The following is a 26,962-nucleotide window of genomic DNA, read 5'->3' as shown; positions in this document are numbered from 1 at the left end:
TTTTATCATAATCAGATGACCAATCCCTTGACGTTTATTTATAACATACTATGAGACGTTGAAAGCGTTGACTTGCCAGCGAACAAAATATCCTCGAACAATAGAACCAAACGCAAGTGTGCCTCCTGTTTTCGGCGACCTCTTCTAATATCGCTGTCTTTTGGCTTTCAAATTTTTCAGACCTGTGTCCGATGGGCTACCTGATGAACTGCCAGAAAGTCACCTATCCGTGCAAGAACTGCGGCAAGGTGTACAATTACTACTCCAGCCTGGCAAGACATCTGAAGCACGAATGCGGCGTGGAACCGAAGTTCCACTGTCCCCTCTGCCCTTACAGAACCAAGCACAAGTCCAGCTTGAACACGCACCTGAACGGCAGGCATATGAAGCACCTTAACGAGTTCTACGCGTTGCCGAACGGAAACAAAGTGACATCCTCTATGGACGCTGGACACTAGTTCTGTTTCGCGAAATTCCTTTGCTCTCTTCACGTGACATCACGTATTTTGTGATTTCTCCTGTTCGCAGGTCCGACGACCAAGAGGAGCATGGGTTGTGTACTAATTATTGAGCAAGAGCTTCCTTTCATCGATCATTTCATCGACGATTTCCTCGTGGTCGCTTTTTCGCTGACATTGTCCTAAATACCCATCGATATTCACGAAAATGTAATCGATCATTTCGATGAGTATTTTATTTCGTAACTGGTGATGAAACCAGGAAGAAAAGTCGAAAATGTAGAATACCATTTTCTTGTTCCAATGTATTCTATATTTTTGTATCATTCTTCATACTATCATCAAATACGGAACTTTACAATGTTAACGAGATAGGCCCGAATGTAACATCGTTGATGAAATGCTCGTCGATGTTCTAAGTCCGTTGAGGAAAATTGGTATCCGTAGAATGAGCGTTATTTGAAAAAGTAGCGCTGCAGGTTTATACTTTTTATAGTACCTAGCTATATTTTCGTGAAACCCGTCGACGTTTGTATCACGAATATTTTCGTATAGCAACACATGCGTATCACACACGTACATATGTATATACATATATATATATATAGACAGTTAGGAGAAGTGGCAAGAGTTTATCCGTTTATTCTTATTGAGAAGAAACCGGCAAGGAGAACATTTAGTCGGATCGACTCCAGTATTAAAAGAAGTTACCTGCATCCAGTGTTAACCGTTACGCACAGAACACGGATTTAATCTGTTCACAGCCAAAGTTAGAGTTATATCATTCGAATGAATGGTCAACGCCCGTTTAAGTTGAGAAGTCTACGCTTGTCCCCATATACATACATACATAGACGACCGACAATAAAATGCCCGTTAATCGTGTTCGACGATTAGCAAAAATGTCTGCGTTTCATACGATTCGGCTCGATGAAGATGAGAAACATACATTATAGCACACGTATCTGTTTCATACAAATAAATATGTTTCTCCTCGAAGAATCCATCGACTCTCTCTTTCCTTGGTTCTCCTTTTTCTATTTCTCTGCTGCTTGACGCTGTAACTAGACGATTGTAAAACTTTTGAACTCGACTTCGATTATGGAGAGAGCGACTTAAAACGCGAAAAGATCGATCAACACGAGGAGCTATGATTTTCCTATTAGGAATATTTCCACGAACATTTTTATATTGTGTCGGATTAACATTATAGATATCGTCATCAATTTGGATATCTCTCCCGTCCGTGGATCGGATAACTGTGTAAACTGTTTCCCATTTATATCAGAAAGTGTGCTGCTGATGGTTATTCACAGTTTGTCATTTATTTCCATAAGATTTAGTTTATTATTCGATCTTAGGACCTGCGTGGTCGGATCGCAATATATTCGGAACAGGCCGAGATAGCAGCACGTTTCCGTTTCTTGTTTGAATACCCTCGTACCATATTGACTTGTTCAATTCGCAATTATGCACAACACCGTCTGCATGCAACGAAAACGTGTCCAATTTGTTTCACATTTTGGATAAATTAGACGATGTCCCATTGTCCCGCTTTCTTACTTCAGGAGCACAACTTACCCCGTACGCTTAGAACACAGTTAACCGTAAAAGTACACCCAGTCATCTTATATACTCATGCGAATTTTGTGTAATTTCAAAGAATTAAATCGGACTCCGTTTTCGGCGATACAACAAACATCGAGTTACCTAATTTCTTTGATTAAAACGGATTACGATTTGGTTCTATGTTTCCAGTCTTACAATAAAATTCGTCTAGTATCTAAGATGTGCGCATACTTTTATATTGAATTGTACACGTGGTCTGTCTGACGGCGAGCCCGCGGCTATTAAAGTAGGATTTTTAACCATGTGCCTATTCCTGGTTGCAGATTATGCGAAGATGAGGTTCTACGTGAGTCAAATGCCAAGAGATCGGAGGAGATCGCGGGGACAGGGCCGTTTTGCCTGCGACAATTGTGATCGTCGTTATCACCAAATGAAGAATCTCAGAAGACACGTGATAAACGAGTGTGGTAAACAACCGATGCACCAATGCACCTTCTGTCCTTATAGGGCGACCTACAGGTCTTATCTACAGGTGCACATGTTGAAGCACGCCAGAAGCGGATTTACGCCGCGCACGGGGACGTCCAGGCAATACAGGAACCCCTGAACGGCCTCTAAATTTTGTTAATCGATCAAACAGAATTCAGACAACAGACGACATGACGATTTCAGTGAATTGTTTTCAACAGAAAAGAGCTTGAACTATGAAATCGTAGCCGTACGATCTCTCAAACGGGTTGAAATCAACTTCATCTATGTTGCGCACGCATTTATCCAGGCGTTGAAATCACCGACGATTCTTTTTATTAACGCTTACTTTACGGACAGCAAATTTCGTTGATCTTATACTTTTTTTTTTAAATAAATTTCATCGGTATTCACATCAACGAAATTTACTGCCAGTGAGACGAATGAAGAAATTATTTTTGGTGTTTTCAATGCGTGGACGAGAAGCAGCGTCGTTGAAGCAGCCGCGGGTGAAGTAATTGCTATCGGGTGATGTTAGTACAACCCTTCTCGTACGTATGTACATGTATACGTATAGGCGGTGAAATAAACATAGCTTATGATGCAAAATTGAAACGTCGAGTAGCGACAGCGATTGATATATCAGTGAAGGCGAGTGGCGAACGTAAATTGATATAACTATGGTTGTACATCTTTGCTAACGTGATCAGCGTGTGAGAAAAGAATTCGGGATTTATTTTAAAATAATTCCACATTTTATACGCTGTCCGAAACATTTTGATTGGCCTTTATCAGTGAACGTGAGGAAACAACATTTTTCTACATATTCGCTGTTCACTGCACTTAAGAAATGTACGTACTTTCGTCTATAACAGTTTACGTTCACCGATTTCCTGCGACATCGATACTGACACACAGCCTCGCATGTAACATTTTAAATAAGTTAAAAAATAGTAGGCGAGGTCAACGAATGGCACGAATCAAATAAATGTCTGACGTTCTACAGCAAAAGTTGTCTATGTTTAGTGTGTCAGCCATCCTCTTCTGGAAGCTGATTACCTGGCTAATCTTCTTCTTCCTTCGTTTCTGTCATTCGAGTCCGTTCAACGACTTAAAATTGGGAAATCGTTCCGCTCCCTTTTACCAAGACTAACCAGCACGGTTTCGCGTTTGTTTCAGTGGAGTGTCATTACCCGGTAACCTCGGTGTTCAAGCATACCTGTGCCGCCTGCGGGAAAACGTACAAGCACAAGCATCACTTGAAAAGGCATCATGACTTCGAGTGTGGCATCGATCCGAAGTTCAAATGCGCGTTCTGTCCGCACAGGACCCGATACAAGGATAGCCTGATGAAGCATATTCTGGCAAGGCATCCTCACCTCCTGGAACAAGATCCGCGATACAGATTGCAACAGGTTGACGCTCTTACTGACGTCGAAGGGAACATTCACATTCAGGGAACAATGTTTGCCACTTACCACGATTTCCATCAGAATTGACACGATTCCCTCCGTTGTTTCCTTTTCGACTCACAATATCGTGCATTCGCCGATCGCGTGTACAGCATTGTAGTTGCGTCAAGCCTATTGTAAATAAAGATCCTCTGTATTTTACATCCGATCAAGTCTCTGTGTGCTTTAACCAAATGCGATGATGTGCAGAAATATGTGTGTATCGTTTCAGGTTTATAATGGTAGAACGCGCGCGACCCGATCGCGCTAAGTACACGTGTCCACTATGTATAAAAGAAAACTAAGAGTTTTTATTCCGTTTTTCATTTTCAGACGCGAACTACAGCTCGGCGAACTGGACCGTGCCGACGTTACCCTCCACGTCTCGGGTTTTAACTCACACCAGGCATCTTCGCTCAATGACGTTGAAGCACGAACAGATGAAGGTGCATCGTTGGGGTCCGAGGAAATACCTCTGCACCGACTGCGGCCGGAAGTTTGCCCTGATGGCATCGTTGACCCGTCACAGGTTCTTTGAGTGTAGCAGAGAAACAGTAATGGTCGAACGGAATAACCAAGAGAGTCCGATGACCGAACGTAAAAAGAAGAAGAAGAAGCACGTGTGCCCGGACTGCAATCGCGTTTACGCAGTGTTCACGTCGCTTTGGAGACATCAGAAGTATGAGTGCATCGGCATCGAACCCAAGTTTATGTGTCCTATTTGCAAGTTTAAGTTCAAGCAAAAGGGTAATCTCGACCGACATCTTAGAACCATACATTGATGATAATCAATTGGCTCTCGTTTCGATTTCGCGGATGCAAATACATACATTTGGCTAAATGATCAGCACCGTAGAAGCGTACGATAACAATGAGATAAGCTTTCTATTTCTATTTCATATGTAGCTGCGTCCGCGTAATACACTTAATCGTTTCGAAATAGGCGACAAGGTGTCGAAAGTATTTTTTTGACGGATTCTACAAAATCGTTTTCTTCTTAGCAGACCGTCAAGTCTTTAATTAGTGTAAAGTCATAATCTAAGAACACTACTGTTTAAATTAGATAATATACGTTTGGAGGTTTCAAGTTGTCCCAAAGCGCCCGATGGTAGTGTAACAATTGTAAGAATTTAATAAACGTGTGTGCTTCCTAAATAAAGATAAATCCATACCCGAAAGTTAGAGATACTTCTTTACACAGGGACTCCAGTATGCAAAACGTGAAAGTGACATCATCCTTTTACTGTTACGTGTTCCATATATTCTGTGATCAAGTGGGTCTTGTACGTTTTTCTAACGAACTACCCTGTTTATTTCTAGGATTCTGGAGGAGGAACGTCTACATCGGTTCCAAAGCCGAAATGCCGGTTACGTGTCCCCAATGCGGAAGAACGTATAAGATGAAGAGAAATTTGAACACTCATATGAAGTTTGAGTGCGGCGGGCAAAAGAACTTTACGTGTCACGTTTGTCCGGCGAAATTTACGCAAAATATCAGTTTACGCCGACATCTGTTGCAAAGGCATAACGTCTACTTGCCGCCTAAGTTTTCCATACCCAAACGAATTCTTCCTCATTTTTAGTAATACAAGAAGACGAGCGTGTCGTTTTAATTTCGCGCGAATCGAATCGTTTCCGTGAAACGTTTAGAAACATAATTTTACGCTATTGAGACGAGTATTTTTTTTATGACAATAACAGTTTCGTTTAATTTCTCGGGAATGATTTCGTTTTTCATTTCATAAAGTTTTCCGTAACGTAGTTGGAGGAGCTTAAAGTATAAGTAGTCGATGTGTGTAAAATTATTAGTAAATAAATGTTCCTTGTATGATTCTGATTTCCCTTGACATCAACTATCCAACACGAAGCTCGGTTTTAAGCAGCGACGTTGAAAGAAATGGAAGAACTCATTAACTGCATTATTAGAAGTAGCATACGTTGACCATTGCGAATGGTTAGTAAATTCCATCTCACGTGTCGTTTTCACTGTTTTGCAGAATGGACAATCACCGAGACGGGACACAGAAATGGTTTTTTAAGCTGTACGCAGACGTTGATCTGTCACCACTGCGACAAGTCATATCATACAAAGAACCGTCTACTGAAACATTTATTTTCTCAATGCGCCGGGCGTAAGCCTTACGTTTGTAATGTATGTTCAGCCAGATACACGAGAAATGGATACTTAAGGCAGCATATGCTGACGGCACATGACATCTATGCTCCGCCGCTAAAACCTTGGGGGACATATAATTAAAGTTGAATCAAATTTGTGTGTTAAAAAAGGAAAATTTTCTACACCTCATGTGTAACATTTGTTAGAATACAATCCTTGAGCCAAGAATCAATAAATCATGTAAAAGAACGTTCCTAAGAAGTTCTGGATTTTCAAATCACAGTAATTTTAATATGTTGATAGAATATTTATGCGCATTATGCAATGGCTTTTTATGAGTTTGAATTTTACCCGAATATAAAAATATTCATAGTTTGTTTACTAATTATAACGTTATCGAAGTAGTTCCAGTATCACAGCTCGAAACTGGCAAGAAGGGTATTAAAAGGAACGTGACTGCAGGAAATAGCAAGAACGTCCGATCGGATTCTTTAGAAGTCGAATTCAAGTTGGTGATTATGTGAAAAATGATTATTCTAACCAGAACACAAATATTCTTTTGCAGGTGTCTGCGAAATTAATGGGATAGATGTTGACGTCGCGCTGTTGAGGAAGATATTACCAATCATTATTGAAGACCGTTCGCAAAGGATCCAAGAACACTTCTTGAAGAATACGAAGAGCGACCTACGAAGACTCGTACGGCTGTGTCTGCGTTCGAAGATGAGAACTTCAAGCTGGAAGACGCGTTCCGCGTTCTCGCACTGTCGTCCTTTTTGTTGAACTCCTTTTCCTTATGTAGAATTTAATAAACGAATAATTATCCACGGTCGTGATCGTTCTGGTCGTTGATTCATTTACACAAATCGAGGAACACGCAATCAAAACTGGTGCGCGTTACGAGAAAAAGACAGTTGAACAAAGTATTGTCAGTTTCGCGGCATCGTGTCATTCACGATTACGCGTCCCATTCGCAAAGAGGCGTGTTTGAAACGATTTCCACTCGAGACTGGCAATCAATTTGTTAATTGATTGTGTCGCCCCTTTTTTCTTGTAATGTAATAAAAAACGCATCACTTCAGCGATGACTGGCAGTTCACGCGAAGACAGAGCACACGTGACACGTATATGTACGTCATCGATTAGGGACCTTCATCCAAGTCAGAAAAAAGACTCGATAGCTACATGATATTACAAATCATGTTTGGTTTTGTAGTACAATATATGACGATGATGTTTTTCTTTTCGTTGTACAGATTACGTAAGGACCCGGTTCATCTGTCAGCAGTGCGGTCGAACGTACAAGTTGCTGAACAACTTGAGGAGGCACGTGAAATGGGAATGCGGAGGGAAACGTCATTTTCCTTGTTCTTACTGCAGCTACAATTTTACTCAGAAGACAAGTCTGCAACGTCATCTGACCTCGATTCATAAGATCGACGTTATCAACGGATTGTAGTCTAGTCTTATGTTGTAGAAAAATTTCACCCTGTCTCAAATTTCAATGTTGGTCTCTCGTCTATGAACGGCGAGGACGTCGCCAAAATAGCATAGGATATTCACTCATTGTCCTCTGACTCCCATGAACTCCTCTGACACACAGTACCGTTTATAAGTAGGGAAGACCAGGTACGGTTGTCACATTTTCCCATTTACTTTGATTTTACTCAAATATCAATCAATACCTTTAAGACTTATCTAGACTTTTAAGAGTTTCAAGCTTCTAATCAGATTCGAATTTTTTGTTGCGTGACAGATTCGAAGCGTTTCAGATCCCATCGCTACCTACCTCCGACTTTATAAAGAAAATTCATCTCATGGCTGTTATCAGTAAGATTGAAAGTTAATTTAAATCTATAACAATCATTTTTTGACAATGTATCCCTAGCCTGGATTGGTTGTCATAGTAGTTGTCGTAATAAGAAACAAGTATATTTACTTGATAAAAAATAGTCGCATAATTTTACAATAAGAGTACGGAAACAGAAAAGAGCATGTCTTATCTTGATGTAATTTTGTAGTGAACTACGAATTGAATTGTTAGGCGAAGACGACGGTATCTCTACTGTTATTAAATTTTTATCGTGTCTTGTTTCTGTATTATAGCGTTTGTGGTAATCTACCCGTGTGGCAACCATGTACCCTGCTCTTCCCTGTTTTGGAAGATCAAGAATACATGAGCTTTGATAAAATAATTTACAAATTGATAAATATGATTTACAAATTGTATTTAAGTTATTTTTTTTGTTTTCAGACATAACTCAAGGGGTTTCCTTGATCTTTCTTTTGACGCTGATTTGAGTTTAGAAAATTTTAAAAATGGAACTGTCAAATACTTTCTGTGCGATAAAATAGATTATTCCTCACGACTCCCAAATTGTTCGCCCCTTTCCATACTTGCTCTAACATCTACAGCTCTATTGTAAATCAAAATTGACCAAAAGATCAGGAAATCGATTGACTACAGAAATCCTCCGTCGGTCAACTTGATGATTTTACTCCGTTATTAATGTAACTCTGCTGTTGATATTCTTTTAGATCTACTCGAGGTGGCTCGCTTTTGATTGAGTCGGAATCAATGCGAATCGATGGATAGGTCGAAAAATCGTCAATTCGAAGATACGTTGCCGGTGATCGTCACTCGAAGATCTCTTTCTCTTTATTTTGAAGAATCTCAGATCAGTCGAAGAACGCGCAGCATTCGCAACAACATGAACGAAGATACCACCACGAGTCGATTTGACTAGTCTACAAACTTGGAAGGACGAAATGACATCAGTGTGATTGTAAAATTGAAGATCGGGCAGCGAGCGGATCTACCAACATGAAGATGTTCGCGATAATAAAAGACTTTTGACGATTTAGTTTAACAAGTTTGTTCTCGGTCGAGTTTACCCAGTCTGTATAGTCACCAACTAAACTTTAACGAGATGTAAAAAGTTTAACTTAGTCGGTGTCGTTCTTTCTTTCTCGGTGGTGTTACCGTTATCAATATCAAGATTTACTATAATTCGCTTCCTAGAGCATTGACAGTAGTTTGATGTTTAAACATTAACTGTGCCGCCGAGTATCTAGCAGAGTCTACAATAAACGTAACAATAAAATTTTACCTCACGTGTTCTCAAGTGAAAACCTGATATTCCAGTGGATAATTTATTATATTTTCTTTAACTACTGGACCTTCTGATGCACAATTTCCTTTTTTTGTAGCACGGAAGAAATTTAACTTTTATTTTCTCTTAACTTTTTTTTTAACCGTAAATTGACATCGACTCACGTCGAAGGTACATCTACGTATCGTTTCAATGTACGTATGCAACAATTACTATTGTCCATTACTGATCGACCCCCTTATATAAATTATCGAATGTACTTGCAACTTGAATGTTTCACTCTCGAGAATGTCATGCAAAAATATCATCTTTTATTAGTTTGTTCTTTTCTTTTCGCGATTACGTCGAGAGGCGAGGAATCGTTTTTCTTTCCTCGATTCTCTTTATTTCACTATAAACGCTTCTCGATCATTTCTAAAGTTTGATGTTTCCCTTTACTGTCTCCTTGGACACAATAAATTCTTCTATCCATGAAACTCTCGTCCTCCCTCCTTAACATGCGAAATTTCTGTGCTTTATTTTTCAGATGATAACCCGAACCAGAATTATCCTATCTACATCAAATGTCTACCACCGGCCGCCCTCGAGCACAAGATAGAGCAGCCGCCAGCGGCCGCCCCTTTGAACAGCCCGTGGATAGCCAGTGGATGGAACAGGTCATCGCCGACTTGGGAGACTGACAAACCGTATATGTGTAAAGGTTGTGGCAAGGGTTACACCCACCTATCCACGCTGAAGCGTCACCGACTGACCGTGTGCGGTAAGATCAAGAACTCGAACGGCGAGTGGAAGTGTCCGCGTTGTCCAAAATCTTACGTCACCGAGGGGAACCTGACCCGTCACGTGCGTTACGAGTGCGGAGTGCGACGACAATTCTATTGCATCGTCTGCAATCACAAGTTTACGCAACGTTACACCCTGATCAGGCACCTGAGGACCTTTCATAAGGAGATTGCCGACAGTGCTCATAAACCCCGTCCGTCCGTGAAACTCCATCAAACGTTGAACACGAACGAGGGATTACGTCAAGTTGTCGGTTAGATCTTAGTGAATATCTCTTGCGTGTTGGTAGGAGGGAAATGAAGGCTGGAAGAAACACGCGGGATTCGTAACGATTCATCCAAACGAATAAGGATTATACATACTGTTGGGAAACTTATCTTTTCAAGGGGTGTGAAAGTGGAATGACGCGGGAGAAATGACAGCTCGTCGAGGAAAAGAATTCATTTCGATTTTATTTTTATCTCGTTTTGAGTTTGTTTTTCTATTTTCTTTTTTTATCTTTCTTTTTTCAAGTGATGGGGTACAAATAACAAATTTGTCGTCCTTATGAATAAAAAAAAATTGATGTTTTATTAATTGTTTAGCATCGAATTTTGTATGCTTTTTCCTGGCTATAAAAGTATTTTCCAACTAGCGTCTGTGAATTATAAGCAAGCGAAGATTGTAAGTTGATGTGCGTGTTCACGCATTTTACGAGTATAAGTACTTGCCACTGGCTAAAATACTAATGGCCTTTCGATAAGCTTTTGACTATCAGAAGAGACAGGAAATATATATACGAACATGCATATGTACATATATACAGAAAGAGAGAGAGAGAGAGAGAGAAAGAGAGAGAGAGAAAGAGAGAGAGAGAGAGAAAGAAAGAGAGAGAGAGAAAGAGAGAGAGAGAGTGGGAGAGCGAGCGAGGGAGGAAAAAAAAGAGAAAGTTATTATTATTGTGAGGTAAAGTATAAACGATACTGAAAAACGAAGACGCGTCTTACCGTGATTGGTCCGACGAATTGGTCAAAAGTAATCTTTAGTATTCTCGACAATTATGTGTCCCTTTTTTGACACGTGTCTTCTATTTATAATTAGATCCTATACGAACGTTCAAGTACAAAAAGAATAGTGAACTACGTTTCTCGTCGCGGTTTGATATGGTATGTTAGAATTTTATAAGATTTTCTTTTTTTGTTTACATTTAACCGTACTTGTTAACTGTTAGAGGTGCGTTTTAAATAAGTTTTCAAGTAATTTAAGCATAGCTCAGTTTTTATGAAATCGTAATTTCGAGCCCTGTATATCTTTTTGGAAGGTGCTGAATGTGTTGAGCTTTTTTTGTTCTCTCTTTCCCTTATTATTATTATTATTATTAATATTCTTATCATTAACTAAGATTGTTACATCATTATCATCTTTATTATTATCATCCGCATCGTCAATGTTATTCTTATATTATATTAATTACAGTACATTGCTATTTCTTTAAGACTGCGTTCTGTGAAAAAGGGTTTAGGTTTTCAATTAATTGTGAGGATACACTTAACCGATACTCCTACCGTATCGTATAATAAGTACAAGACCTTGGTTTCACGGACTTGTATCGTCATAACCGAATTGTGGCGTTTTGATTGTTTGAGGTGTGAGAATTGTTTGCCCATCGTCTTTGTTCTCGTCTTCGTTCAACAACGAAGTAAAAAAAAAAAGAATAGTTAACGAGATTTACATGTCGAAAATACAAATATGCTGGGATCTTTTCATCTTAACTAAGAGATACGATCTAAGCAAAAACCTTGTTATGTAAGGTGTTACATAAAGGAGAAAGAAATATATAATAAATTCGTCTCGTATGTCGTGCAGCAATTTTTTTCAACACTTGGTGAAGGCCGATTCTTACTTCCTTTCATCGAAATTGACAGAAAAGAAAAATACGTACTTCGTTAAGAAGTTATTGTCATTCCTGCACACTTTTACCCCATTTCCTTCTTATTCTTCCTAGTCCTTGATTATGGAAAAGAGGACGTTTCTATAGCATCATAGCATGTCACTCCACATCGGAAATAATTATTTACAACCAACGGCGTGTTCAGAGAGTGATGGTGAAGGGGAAGTTGTTGGTTAATTTATTATTTCCAAATTTGCAAAAGCTAGATTCTCGTTATAAAAATATTTTAGTTGCAGTAAGGAAAACACCAAATAGATATCTCAAAATATAGTTTACGAATAGTACAACTATTCTTTGAAAGTAAAAACTTTAATATACATGTTAGAGTTTTCAATTCATTACATGAGATAGTTAGAATATTCTTTCACACACGTTATTACAATTGTGGTAGGGTAGAAAATGTTAAAAGTCTTTTGTTGTAAAATTTATTATATTGACTGAAACGTGTGACTTCATCTCTTTCAGAAAATGTTTATTTCTTCACAGATTTGGAACACAGGGTGGTTTGCGGGGTATATTACTTAATATGTCTTCCTTTGTTTGGTCCTCTTTACAGGGAAAATAAAAACTGAATCGATCAATCACTAATACTATACTTTTTGCTACTGTTTCAGTGCAAGGTCCATTCTTTTGTGATCAACTGCCCCGCGAGGTACTGACACGTTGCAAGTTCGAGCTCACCTGTTTGAAGTGTTCGAAGAAGTACAGTCAGTGGAAGAATTTGAAGCAACACATGAATTTTTTCTGCCAAATGGAACCGCTCTATCCTTGTCCTTATTGTAAATATCGAGCCAGGATAACGACTTTTCTGAAATATCACGTCGTACAAAAGCACCCAACTTTCTGTGTCGTGGCTACGACCAAAGAGATGTGTTAGTTCTTCGACAGGATGGGCGAAACACATGGCACACATTGAATAATAATGTACAACAGAACTGAAGTTTATCAGAATCAATTGTAGCTTGCCAGTATCTTAAATCGTTTTTCCCATAACGCAGTACACAAAAATAATGTATGAAGAGTATTTAGAATATATAAAAATGATTATAATCTCTCCTATAATAAACGATGATTTGTCCTAGGAAATATATCCTATTTTCTCTAAAGATATGGATTTCCATAAATATCCTCCTTTCCTCCTTACAGGGAAAATAAAAACTGAATCGATCAATCACTAATACTATACTTTTTGCTCCTGTTTCAGTCCAGGGTCCATTCTTTTGTGATCAGCTGCCCCGCGATGTACTGAGAAGATGCAAGAACGAGCTCATCTGTTTGAAGTGTTTGAGAAAGTACAGCCAGTGGAAGAATTTGAAACAACACATGAACTTTTTCTGCCAAATGGAACCGCTTTATCCTTGTCCCTACTGTAAATATCGGGCCAGGATAACGACTTTTCTGAAATATCACATCGAACGCAAACACCCGACTGTCTGTGTCTCGGCTATGACCAAAGAGACTTGTTACTTCGTCGACACGATGGGCGAAACACATGACACATATTGAATAACAATGTACAACAGACTCTCAGCTTATCAGAATTAATCGTGGCAGACCAGATTTTTGAATCGGTTTTTTCCGTAACACAGTATACAAAAATAGTGTATGAACAATATTTAGAATATGTAAAAATAATTATAATCTTTTCTATAATAAACGATGATTTATCCTTCTAGGAAATATATCCTATTTTGGGATATTGGTGGATAGATATTAATTGATTAAAATATATAACCAAAAGTTTATTTATTAAATAACAAATTACGTTACATGAAATACTACAATTTGATCTCACGATCACATTTGATGCGTTTTATTTTTATAACAAACTTTAGTTGATTTTTTAGGTTTCCATTAAATAAACGTAAATCGTTCATGAAACCTGTCCTACTTCGTCCCTGAGTGTTATAATCACAAAAGACAAGTTGATTTCATTGTTTCTCTAGATTTAAGTTTTAGCCAAATAATTCAAGCCGATTTACTTCCTCGTCTCATCAGAGGCAGAAAAAGCCAGAATTTAGATGCAGAGACTGCACGATTTCAACGGGAGAAGTGGAACGAAAGATTTGCGGCGCAACACCATTTTCTCTAACGCGTACGATTTTTGGTTTTTAGGAGGCGACTTGTTGGGCCCACAGTTGGACGACTTGCCGATGATCAATCAATCCGACAAGCCTACGTTCGTCTGCCCGAAATGCGGCAAAGGTTACACCTGGAAGGCGAGCCTTTGTCGACACCTGAGCACCAGTTGCGGGCTGCCACCAATGTTTAGCTGCAAGCTATGCGACTACAGAACCAGCAGAAAGGACATACTCTTCAGACACATGAAACACGTGCACTTGCGGATTCCAATATAACGTTAAACCCTTTTCCTCTTTTCGCTCACCTTTACACACAATCCGCGCCTTCCGGCGTTCAAAAACTTAAGTGCAGACGATTGAACCGGGACTGAATGATGTGTATCGGGTAACGCGAGATATTCAGACATATCTGTATACTCGATTCACCTTCCTCCTTCTCCATTACTTTCTTGTCCTTGAACTTTCTTAATTTATTTAATAAAAATATATACATATTACACATACTGTCTACTTGTACGTTGAATATCGACCTATTTTTTTTTTTTCGTTCAGCATAAGCTTTTCGAGCACAAGAGGCTCTCATAGATCGAGATTCCGACGGTTTCATCGTCGGAAATGTTCGATTTTTGCTCCGTGCGAAGGGGACAGTGACGGCCACGTCTGTTCTTCTTGTTATTCCGCGCGAACTCCGCTTCATCTGTATCCTTTCACTTTGTTTCAGAAATCTGGAACGTGCAGAGCTATGGCGTTGACAGCAGTTGCCTGATGGATGATCATTTCCAGCTTCAGCCGGGATTCGATAAACATAAGATACCCGCTGCCATGTCACAGTCCTTTCCGCGGAACTGGAACAAACGACACGTGTGCACTTTCTGTAAAAAGATGTTCCCGTTGAAGAATCTACTCAGGCGACACGTCCAATTGTCTTGTAAGATGAATCCGAGGAACTCCCAGTTCGCCTGTTCCTTCTGCCCGTACACGAGCATGTACAAGGCGAACATGGAGAGACACGTGCGAAACGTTCACGACACCGGCGTGATGAAATTTCGCTGCGACTTGTGCAATTTTCGTAGCAATTACTCGTTCTGCGTGAGGAGGCACATGAAGACGTTCCATCGCACGACTACTGATGCGAACAAAAACAAAGAGTAGTAGAAAAGTTCCCGTGGCTCATTTACTACAACGCGTTTTGATACACAAATAGCAATCCGAATCAGAAATAAATATTTGATTTTGTATATGACAGTAAATGAAACGATGATTATTGATTATTGTCATCGGAACTGACAATTTAACTCGAAGGCTTTTGATCTTTTAGCTGTGCCGCTGTTGCAACAATTATTTTGATCGTTGTAATGAAATGATGAGCATTTCCAAAAAATGATCAGTATTATGCTTAAAAGAATTGAGACATTCATAAAGAAAACAGTCATCTTGAAATCTTGGAATCGTTGGAATCTTGTAGTAAATGGATAAATGAATAAACAGTATTATCAAATCAGTATCAATTACGTCTACTTGAAATTAGAAGTCAGAGTCAATTAGTATATTAGTTTATCAATAGAAATAGACTCTTGTATAAATTAATTTTACGACGCCCAATCATTTTCCATTATACCGTCTTCTATGATAAACGATACTGTAAACATTATTTATCTAAATAAATAACATGCTCCGATTGCTTGTAATAACGATAGTAACTCGAGCTTCGAAAGAAACCATCTGATGTATTTGAATTAGCAATATTTCTAGTAAAGATGTATCTCTTGTTCCTTGTGTTATGTGTATATGAACAGAATATAATTTTACATTAGAATTTTCTAGCGTGTTTCATTTTCCTCATGAAAAAGAACGGCGAGAATCGCCAATACAAATTGGAGGAAATCTTTATTTCCAGGCTTCACGACAGCTGTTGGATTTGCCTCGAGAGAGAAAGTTTCTCGAATATCTCAGGAAACGTGGACACAGAAAAGTATTATGCTCGGAACGCGTTGATGTATGTGTCCAATGAGAGGCTGTCGATCGTTCGATATTAACCAGTGTGGTGTTATTGTTTCAGCATACTTATGGCCGTACAAGATCAACCGATTCTACGGGACGTTTGAGCCGACGAATCGAACCCCTCGTACTCGATGGAACGATCGGCAACAGCAGCTACGTCAGACCAGGAACAGTCCGGGTAATCGGGAGAGGAGTTTCGTTTGCGTCGACTGCGGCAAGGGATATGCGGTTCACAGGTCCCTTTGGAGACACCGGAAGTTCGAATGCGTAAACGCCAAGCCAAAGTACACGTGCGACGCGTGCCCGTACGAAAGTCCACATAAGTGGTGCATACGGAATCACAAACGGAGGCATCATAGCACCGTTCACAATTGAATGGTTCGTAACAAAAATCATCCTTGTCACATTCCTCCTGATCGAACAGTGGGAACTATGACATAGATTTCAATTTTACAAATACAATGTTTACCATTAAATGCATATTTGCTATAGGTATTGTCTGCAATTATATGGCAGAATAATTTTGTTTAGACAAATTGTAAGACTGTAGATGTCGTGATTTATTGTTTTTGACAGGACTCATTTTTGTTATGAATCCCTGGATATGGATACTTCGTTAGTTTGGCTGCATTCGTTCTAGGAGCATTATTTTTAAGGACGCCTAATCATTCGAATACACACGAGTGTGTCCTATTTTAATACTTGGGCACACTTGAATATCTCGAAATATATAAATAATAGAAATAAGTGTTTCGAACAAAAGTTGTGAGGTAAGAGAGGACACATATAGTGATGGTATGCGTTTTACTTGACGACTTTGACGAGTTCTGTGAAAGTCATATTAAGATTTTTAAACGGATCACTATATGTATTTGCTGTTGCATAATCTGGTACGTGACGTTCAGACCTTTGCGAAGCATTACTACTTTTTTTATATTTGCATAAACCGTTGTCGAGGTATAAGCATCTAAATTTTGCAAGCGAAATCAGATGTACGAAAATTACTGTGAAATTGTATCGTACTTTTAGTTGCAATAAGTCGGGCGATCGATCAACGTTTATAGTTGACCCGAATGTGACTTGTGATAAGCGACTATACTAGAGATTTGTATCCTTCTTTCTCCTCCACATGAACATGTGTACACATATTTCCTTTCCGTTTGACATTTTTCTGTGTGTTCTTTGTATTTCTTATGAACATTCGACCATAACTTCTCTTCGAACTCCGCTTTAATTTAATAATTAACGCTTTGCTCAGGCGAGACGATTTACTCGAACACCATAATAAAAATTCTCCGCAGGAATGCGTTCGTTGGCCATTTCTGTACTTCCCTTATCCGACCTCTCGTCCTTCCACAGATCAATTCTCGTGATCAAATCGAGCAGTTTGCAAAGAATGTTCCGCGCGATGGCCAATCTACAGGCCCGCGGAATGCTCAAAACACACCGCGCCGTTTTCATAGGAGACGCGTTTCGATTGAAGAAGCCAAGCCGGCACTCTTTTCTCTCTCCTTCGCACCCATTGCTTCTCGTGGATCGATCGTTTCTAATTTGGTTTCTCTGTTTTCAGCTTACCGGAAGATGTACATGGGCGACCAGGTTCTCGGCTATACCTGCACAATGTGCAGCAAGTTCTACAAGATGTGGAGCAACTATTTGAAACACAAATGCGAACCGCCGCAGTTCAAATGCCCATTATGCCCGTTCGCCGCGTTCAAGGCCTTCATTCTCCACGCCCATCAGGCCGAACAGCACTTCAAGGTCACTTCGCCGAACACCTGAACCCTCCGTCTTGATCACGCTTCGATCCGCGTCCAAACGATGCGACGTTCGATTGCCTTAATCTGCATCGAAGCTTCCTTGTGCCTAATCCACCGTCGCAAACGGTTTTCCGAACGGGCGCGAGACAACCGAGAAACATAAGAACTTCAATTTCGATCCGCTGTTCACGTTGATCGATTCGGAACCGCAGTCAATTTCTTGCACTGTCGCTGCGACGATCGGTGTCACAGAACCGAGGATTAGTGTCTCGGTCGGGACGATAATCAATTTTTATCTACACGGAAAAAGTCTTGCGAGAGACACTGGAATTCCACTCTACATCCAAAAATTCTAGTTCTACACCATTAGGGGTTTTTAGATTGGTCAAGCTAGTAAATCACTCAGCGAGCTTCATGCAAACGCAATTTCGGAGAACAGTTTATTTCTTCCAGCTTTTACATGCTTCGAAGACTACTTTAAATCGCTTCTCCTTTCATGAATGAAATGTACAGCGGTTTGCGCAACATTTTTTTCGTGTAGCTTGTGATTAATCGAGCGAAGTCCATAGCCGGTGGGGGAGGCAGATCACAGATCTGACTACGTTGCCGATTAGTTGATTGTACACTTTTATTGGTCTCGAGTATGTTCCGTAATGCGAACATCATTTTTCATTTATTTTTTTATTTTTTTTTCCCCAATTAAAATTCGTCGCTTCGCTCACTGTGTTCTCCGCATCTCGCGTATAACGTTCCCCTTGGAAAGGAAGCGAAGAGCGAACGTATCCCGTCGACTCTCCCAGTCGAAACGTTCGCCAGTCGTTCGCCTTGCAAACGCGTGACTGATTTTATCGCTTAGGTATAAGTGTAAGTGAATTACAATTAAGCAAGGATGAAAATGTTAGCACCAAGCGCGATCGTGTCCCACGATCTTGATGTTCGCGTTGTTCGAGCGTGACGGAGCGCGTCATTAACGAACGTCGCCACGCGAACTTAACACCTAATCTCCATTATTCGTAAATGCATGTATTTTCGTAATACCAAAAATAAAGAAGCAGAAGAGTACCGCAAACGATCGAAAAAAAAAACTGCCTTTCTTAAGACCATCGAGAAAATCTTTTACGGTCACTTCCCTCTTCTCGTCTTTCCTGTTTTGTCTTTGTCCACAACTAACATTATTGCTTACTACTGTAGCGTCCCTCGAATCGTCGGATCAAAGTCAGCGCGTTCATATTGGTTTGTGTGCAACAATGTCAACGCGTTTACATTGACCCAACGATGAGGGTGTGCCACGGTCTTGTTTGTCGATTTCGATACGTTTCGTTCAGAAAGTATTCGGAGTCCGAGGGTAACGGGTAGTTATAATTATGATATCTGTAATAATGATTGATCAATTTTTTAGTTTCAGACGAAGCTGAACATTTTGAGTGTGAGAATTGCTCTCACGTATATAAAAAGAAGATGAGTTTGACGCGTAATGATGATCTCGTTTGCACTGTATGTGAGAGATACTTCAATAGTCGGCCGTCTCTTGTGTATCACATGTTTTATATGCATGGAAAAGATATTAGAAAATGGACAAATCGAAGAAGGAAACGTAAGGCTACAAGTTCGTCACGAAATATACATGGTTGATACACTTAGAGAAAACGCTTAGAGATTATGGATCATAACTGTTCACAGAATCTTTAAAACCGTATGAGTCGGACTTATCAGTTATTGATATATTGCATTTTTCCACATTTTTTATTTAAACCAATGGTTATTTTATAACAGATTCCATAATGAATGTATGCTTTAATAAATGACAATTGAAATCATATATAATGTGTGTGTGTTCTAAACTGATGCGTCGCATTTTTATGTTTTATTTATATGTATCTGTTTTTATTGTAAATGTCGTTTTCACGAGAAACGAAAGGAAACACATGGACTGCGACGGTCACGAAAAACGGGAGTCGAACTGAAAGAAGCGGCGAGGCCGAATTTCGGGAAAGAGAGAGGAAAAAGATTGTATGCTTTGCTGATGCTTTTATGGGGCGGAAGCTTGTACGTGAACAATGAGAATTCGCAGTGCGTCGTACTCAAAGGTACCTTTGTTCCTTCCTTTTCAGGTTTCCACGCGTGCTGCGAGTGCAAGAAAACGTACAGGTCGAGAATGGCCCTGAACCGGCACGTCCGCGAAGAGTGCGGCAGAGTTTTGTACACGTGTCCGTTTTGCCACAGTATCATGCCCATGAAGTTCAACCTTCTCAACCACCTGAAGAAGGAACACGGCTGCGTCGCGAAGATCTGAAGAGAAGCCCGGTTCTGTCTTTTTTATTCTTTTGTTCCTCCCTGGGTTAAGTGAGCATCTGAAGATAAGGAAAGTCTACTCCTTTGAACCGCGCTCGATTTTCAGGACAGTGCGACACGATCTCGGACTACTTTAAATCGGATCTCGTTTAATCAGACTGATAACGTTGGATGCCTTACTTTACTAATTATCGAATCAGGACGCTTACAGTGGAAGTATCATGTGTACTTGTACGGGTGTGAGCGCATCTAAACAATAAAGGAATACAACGATGCAACGATTCATTGTGCTAAAAGTGCTTTCACCTCGTCTTATTTTTCATCTCATTTACTGAGATAAAGAGGGGAGCACGCAGAGTCACTCTTCAGAGAAGGTGTCGACTAATTTCTTTGAGTTTTTACTAATCACAGTCTCTAATTTTTTTCAGATCTTTTAATTGGTAATTGGTCCCTCAAAATTTGTGGGAACAGAAATACATAATACATAATATTACCTCTAGTTGACGAGGCGCGTCAGGGACACGTAACAGGCATTTCTATTGTCTGGGAAAAAACAATTTTTTATGCGTAAGTTGAAAAACTAACGAGCATTAAGTAATCATCTTGTCTAGTTGAACATGCCTTTATAGATAAAAAATACTCGCGACCGATTATCACCAACTACTTAAATGTGACTTTCCCCAAACGTGTTTCTTTTCCTCCTAACGATGAGCTGTCTGTAACTCTATTGTACATTTTCCCCGAAAGCATGCGCACACCGTTTAATTGTAAATAAATAACCGAAATTAGTTGTCGAATAACGTCCGTAACAGGGTACGTCAACACGTAGGCTGTTGACGTCGAAATGCTGTGAATATGTAATAATTACTGTTGGATATGTAGATATAATTTTTTACAAAAGGCAATGCAACGAGTGGCAATCAAATGTGCATTGATTGACAAATATAAGTTACTTTTGACCCATGCTTTGAGTACAACGAAATCAAGAAGTAAAGTGTAGTGTAGGGAGAATATTTAAGAACTAGTAACGTATGGAAGCAGAAAATTAACATGCCCGAACATCTTCCTGACTAATTCTATTTATTGTCGACTTAATTATACCAAATACAACTGTGCGTCAAAAGTGATCCAATAGCTACCGGTTTTCTTCAAGGATTAAAAAGAAGCGCAGGTCGCGGCGAGCCTTTATCTTCGTGGGGCTGCTTCATCTTTGATCGTGTTACTTTTTGACCGTGGCCCAGAGAATGAGCAATGTAACATTCGTTGTCAACGATCAACTATTTTCCGGCGATATTTGCTTGTGAACCGATTAACTGACAGAACGAACGGGTTTCTTTTCCAGAATGGAACACCTGTTTGGCCTGCTCGAAATCGTACAAATGGAAGAAGTCCCTGCATCGGCACGTGCGCGAGAGCCCGGAGTGTTGGCCCGTCCTCCTAACATCTGGGAACGGCGAGTTCATCCGACAGATTCACTACAAAATGCTCTACAACGTGAACAACGCCAATTAACGATTCGCATCGATCGCGATCCGTTCGCGAACTGTTCAGACGCGATCTCCCTTGTTATTTCGAATACGTTTTTATAAAAATAAATGTTGTATTTTATTCTAATACCAAAGGCTGAAATGCGTTACGGTTGTGTCTGATTGGAACGATTAATAACGAGCGCACAGGATCTACCTTTTTTCAAAAAACTGTTCGACAGATCATTCGGTACCCGTCGGTCAGAGTCTCATATTCTTTTCCAAATTCTTGCTTTTTAATCATTCTACGCATCTTCATTTCATGTCATACCAATGTCTTTTATTAACGATGAAAATTGGTAGTTCGTTATTGAATGTCGTCTTTCCTTCAAGACGCTTGTCTGTCTAATCCTTCGCTAATACGACACTTTCTTTTTCAGGTTTACACCTAATACGTCCTCTGGCTAAAATCAAGTCAACGAAGAATCCGCGGATACATTCTTGTGGCCAGTGCGAGAAGACTTACGCGAACATCTCTTCCTTGTACCGACATTTAAAACTCGAATGCGGCATCTCTCCCAAATGTTGCTGTCCCTACTGTCCCTTCAGAACGAAAAGGAAATTCAACTTACATTACCACATAATGACTAAACATAAACAAATGTGGGCGGGAAATTGAATATTCCGCGATAGCTTGAAAAGCCGCGTGCGCTTTTCTAATAATACGATGTGAATTCTTGTTTCCACAAGGACATCTTTATGGCCCTTGTACATAAATGGAAAAACCAACATATGTTTAAAATCAACTTTCTCTATCGAAACTGGAATTAATTCACAACAATGTATACTAAAGATTAATGTTAATCTTATTATATAAATAAAACGTATGATTAATTCAAGTCGTATTTCCTAAAAATATCACTTATTATGTTTCTTATGGACATACACTATTTTTATTCATCAAATATTTAATTTGTGACTAATTATGTTTGCTTAATTTTTTCAGGTAAGAAGAGTACCTATGGATATTGTCTTCTTTCTTGGACGTTTTGTGAATTTTTTTAAAATACGCTTTATGTTCATTAAAATCAAGCGATGTCCCCTGGTTCCCTACAGAGTACATAAATATGCGTTTTGAAGAAAACCATAGGAGTGCAGCTATTTTTTTAGTGCAACAAAATCTTTTGTATATTAATTATCTACGTACATATAATTTTGAATACATACGAATTCGAGATCACCTTGCGACCACCAAAGCATCCTTTTCTTTTTTTTTTTTGGTTATTTTATTGTGGAGGGTTGGAAATTGGCATCTATTTCATCGAAGACCATGGGTTGAAGAAGGTGGAGAGACGATCACATATGAATCTATCTTTAAGATTAATTGTTACGTCGACGCGTACAATACATCTGTCCATCTTTTTCCGCTAATTTAAAAACTTCACGCCTACATTCACGTAAACACGGCAAAGATGTTACCCTGGGCGCACTTATTTCTCAAAGCTGTTGGCTGATACGTTATGTGTTGGGTTGGTTACGGGTTTAATCTCACTGATCTCTTTTTTTTTTATTTTACCGCATAACTATCCGTGCATCGATCGACGAAAAATAAAAGTCCTGAACGAGGCATCATCCTTTCCCGTCTCATCCCTCTCCCCTACCTCCGAGCGCCCATTTTAACCCTTTCAAGATAAAATTATTTTATTGATTTCCTATTTGAACAGAACTCGATGTGTCCTATCGAAGAATTGTTCCAATGTTCATGTTACAACTTTATCAGTTGATTGCGATTCAGATTTCTTATTAGAACGAAAGAAGTTAAGCATCGATCTTGAAAGGGTTGACCCGCGTTTTAGTTTCTCCCTTTTCTTTCTTTCTGTTTTTTTTTTATTTAATAAAATAACCTTTGACGTCGATCTCGCGTCTCGCTTGGCGTCGGGACTTGTTGCAGGAATGGTTGCGTTGCTGTCGCTGTTGCGATCGGACTTCAAGAAGACTCGCTCGTCGGGGTCTGGTTCCACGGGAAAGATGAGAAGCGGCGTCGTTCTAGCAAGCAGATGCGCCAGCAACAATGCCGGTGATAACAGCAACAGCTATGACAGCGGTAACGACAGCGGAACGCGTGCGTCCACCCGCGAGGTAGTGTTTCCCGACTCGTTCGAGGTGCTTCCACAGCCGCGCGACCTGAGCGTCGTGTATATGGGCGTGCCTCACGAGCAGCAACGAAAATTTCGATGCCGTTTCTGCGGCAAAGGCTATCGATGGAAAAGCACGATGCGCCGTCACGAAACAGTCGAATGCGGTGGCAAGCCACCGGCCTTCCAATGCCCTGAGTGCCCCTATAGGGCCAGGCAACGGGGTAACTTGACGGTGCACTACAAACGGCATCATCAAAAACTCGAGTACGACGCCTAAAGGTGTCTCCGATTGTATACCGAGGGAAGAAAGTGAACGGGACTGTCTTTTTTATTTTTGGTAAAACACAATTCAATATAAAAAAAAAACTTCTATGATGGACGCAATCTTGTCTTACTCGTTCGTATTCGCTGACATTCGTAAAGAAATGCTTAACAAGAAATCAATCAGAAATTTTTCTGAACGTGTTTTAAGATTACATCTATCGTATAATGGAAAGTATTTTTTTTTTTTATAAAAGAATTAGCTTTTTACAAAAAAAAATAAAAATGATAGCCCCGTCATTTGTCGCTTTAACTTGAATTACCCTCTGTGAAAAAATTTTCGATCCAGTTAAGTTAACTATAAATGGCTTATTCTCTTCTTTTACATAATTATATTTGTATATTGAAATCAGTACTAAAGTACACACGGATATATCGAAATATAGGATAATCAATGGTTTTGTCTCAAGAATTTTGTCATATGATTTAGGGTATTTGATATTGTTTTGTACCTTGACATCTTCAGATTACAGAGACAAGATGCATTGACATTTGCTTTTTTTCTTGTTTGATCGAAAATCTTTTTCCAGTGATAGCATTCGACACGATCGTTTGGGAAGTGAGCTTTGGATTTCTTTTATGACAAATCTTTTATTTTTTTCAATGTTTCTTTTAACGTTTATTAACAAATTATTGCAGAAACATGGAACACTTTATTAACAATCATTAATTGTGTTTTTTAATATAAGTATGTTTGCTTCTATTTTTTTCTTAATTGGAGAATTTTTCTTTCTCTTTTTATGAAGATACAAAAAGTTTTCTATTTAAAATTCTTTGGTTCACGCCTATGACATCTGAACCTCCGACATTTATTTTCATCAACGCTACTTCGTGTTATTTCATAACTGGCTTAAATGAAATATAATATATAGAAATGAATGAAGTCTTCAAAGTGAATCTTGATGAAAATATTGTCGGTGGGACGATCTTCGGTTTCTTCAACGATCGTGTCTAAAAATGGCGTTAGGTAAAACTTATTAGATTACCGAACAATGTATGTGAATAGACCGCGACTATCCGTAGTACTTTCGAGTCTCAGGATTTTACCACCTTAAAGAGGAAACACAAACGTTCATGAAACGAAGTGTAATCGCACGTAGGTACGGATTAGGGCAGCCGCTCTCTCTTATTACCAGGTGAAATCGTCGCTCGTGTTACCACTTTCTTCAAATATATACCAGAGTTTCGCATATTTTCTAGTACTTTTATACGTACACGATATAGATAATTTTTTACAATCTAGATGATAAGCTATTTTTATTTTGAAAAATCACAAGGTACACATGGTAAATTGAAATGCGGCGATATACATAGATAGTAAATGTCATCGATCATTCTGATCGTAGGGATAAGGGATGATAGTGCCTTTTTTTGTTCGTTTGTCGATGAAGGAACGAAGTACGATGTAAATATACTTAGCCGCAGGAACGATCGTACGTTCGTCACAGTTATTATTTATCGCGTTTCACTGGTGATTTTCGTAAAAAAAATCTCCAGAAAATCGGTTACCTGAGAACACTTAGACTTACGATAGATGATAATGATTACTCGATTTTCCGATCTTTGCCCACGGTTCCAAATAAAAGAACTTTGATATTTTTCTTAAATTTATACCCTGACGACAACGAAACAGTATATCACAACGTCATAGACAGTACGCAGTACGAATCGCTTGTCAGAATATTTCAAATGCTTCTGACTGTAATAACTTAAAGGATTCAAGTGTTTTACACAATGCAATTTTGATAATTGTTTCAAGGTAGACGAACTTCCAAGGAATATACATGTTTATTTTTTATAACTACCAGAATCAAGTGGGATGTCGCATGAGTTGATTCATATTTTACAATTGCGTTCCACATAATCCGTATTGCATTTATATTGTACGATTTGCCGACAAGGCATCCCCATTATTAACGTCAACAAGCGTCCAATCTACATAATATCGCGCACACTCGTTAACAATTGAGAGATCGTCGTATACGAGATATAATAGATTATAACTTTTAGGGACCATTACGTACCTACATATAGACGAATTTACCAATGCGGAAAATATTTAGCTCCGATTTTAATCTAGTGGAACGATCGAATTAAGTCTGCTCAAGCGAACAAAAGAGCCGATCTTCGCGCGACATTTCTCACACGAGTTGATCAGGTCCCGAGTATCAGGTCTGTTAAAAAGATTAAGCCGATCCGCGCGTACAGTTGGTCGCAAAAAAATTCAACGATAGAATTGGAAAATCTAAGTTTGATGGTACTCAAAGTTGGAACAATTTGTATTATACATTAAATGATCATGGATAGAAGTATTCCCCTTTGCGAATCGCTTACGTTTGAACATTCCTCGACCTTTTTGAGGCCGACTCGTTTGTCGTTCTACCTACAAGTAGATGTACATTCTTAGTTTTGTAAGAGCCGACGCGTTTTTCCCCCATTTCACGTATAAATATACATACACGCGCACAGTAGATAGAAAAACAGAGAAAGCGAAAGAGAGAGAGAGAGAGAAAGAAAAAGAGAGAAAGAATGAGAGCGTGAGAGAGTGAGAAAGAGATTTCTATGCAAAAACGGATGAGAAGAGAGAAGAACTCGTTAGGAAATTCTGTTCCATCACGAGGTCTAGTATTTTTGATATCAGTATTTATGAATGCTCCAGTCGAGCTGCCTGCGAACGGGTAAGGGTATACTCGTTCTTTCTCGCGTATGTACCTTCCATTGTCACGTTCGAGGCGACTTTCGCGTTCACGGCTCGTCCACCCAGGGATTGATCGATCTCGACTTAAACAAGAGAAAGAAAGTAATACCTTCTACCATTGTGCACGTGCCTCCCGACTTCCTTGTTTTCCATCTTACTTGCAAACGGTGATTGCGTTGAACAGGAAAAGGAAAGAAAGAAAATGCAAGTCGTCCCTCTTGAATACTCGTCCCGATACGTATTACTTATCACTTGAAACACTCTTTTTAAGAAAGGTTTACCAGCCGAACTATCGAGTATTTATTAAGATAGATATC

The 26,962-nt window shown here is 39.4% G+C and overlaps 1 protein-coding gene across 22 annotated transcripts in view; it reads left to right on the top strand.

Moving 5' to 3' along the window:
• Positions 1 to 26,962, top strand: part of LOC108629209 (longitudinals lacking protein) — a 140,619-nt gene that overhangs the window by 67,229 nt on the left and 46,428 nt on the right. The window contains exon 7 of one of the 22 annotated variants that reach the window (XM_026817143.1): positions 23,440 to 25,554. The exons of 8 other annotated variants lie outside the window; for them this stretch is intronic. In XM_026817143.1, the coding sequence (XP_026672944.1) occupies positions 23,440 to 23,903 (464 nt within the window). In that variant the 3' untranslated portion in view covers positions 23,904 to 25,554. Of the gene's footprint in view, positions 1 to 180; positions 1,461 to 3,674; positions 4,116 to 4,279; positions 5,217 to 5,266; positions 5,784 to 5,943; positions 6,312 to 6,627; positions 7,266 to 7,318; positions 9,172 to 12,502; positions 12,879 to 13,092; positions 13,573 to 14,690; positions 15,790 to 16,028; positions 17,275 to 17,540; positions 18,800 to 21,928; positions 22,384 to 23,439; positions 25,555 to 26,962 lie in introns of those variants that run through there. 13 more of the 22 variants (XM_018031737.2, XM_018031745.2, XM_018031721.2 and 10 more) reach the window with 13 other exon arrangements.

This window comes from Ceratina calcarata, unplaced genomic scaffold, assembly GCF_001652005.2.
Source record: "Ceratina calcarata isolate Rehan_Ccalc_2016 unplaced genomic scaffold, ASM165200v1 scaffold557.2, whole genome shotgun sequence".
In the NCBI taxonomy this organism is placed as follows: Eukaryota; Metazoa; Arthropoda; class Insecta; order Hymenoptera; family Apidae; genus Ceratina; species Ceratina calcarata.
The sequence above is the reverse complement of the archived record's forward strand: the minus strand, read 5'-3'. Positions and strand labels throughout refer to the sequence as shown.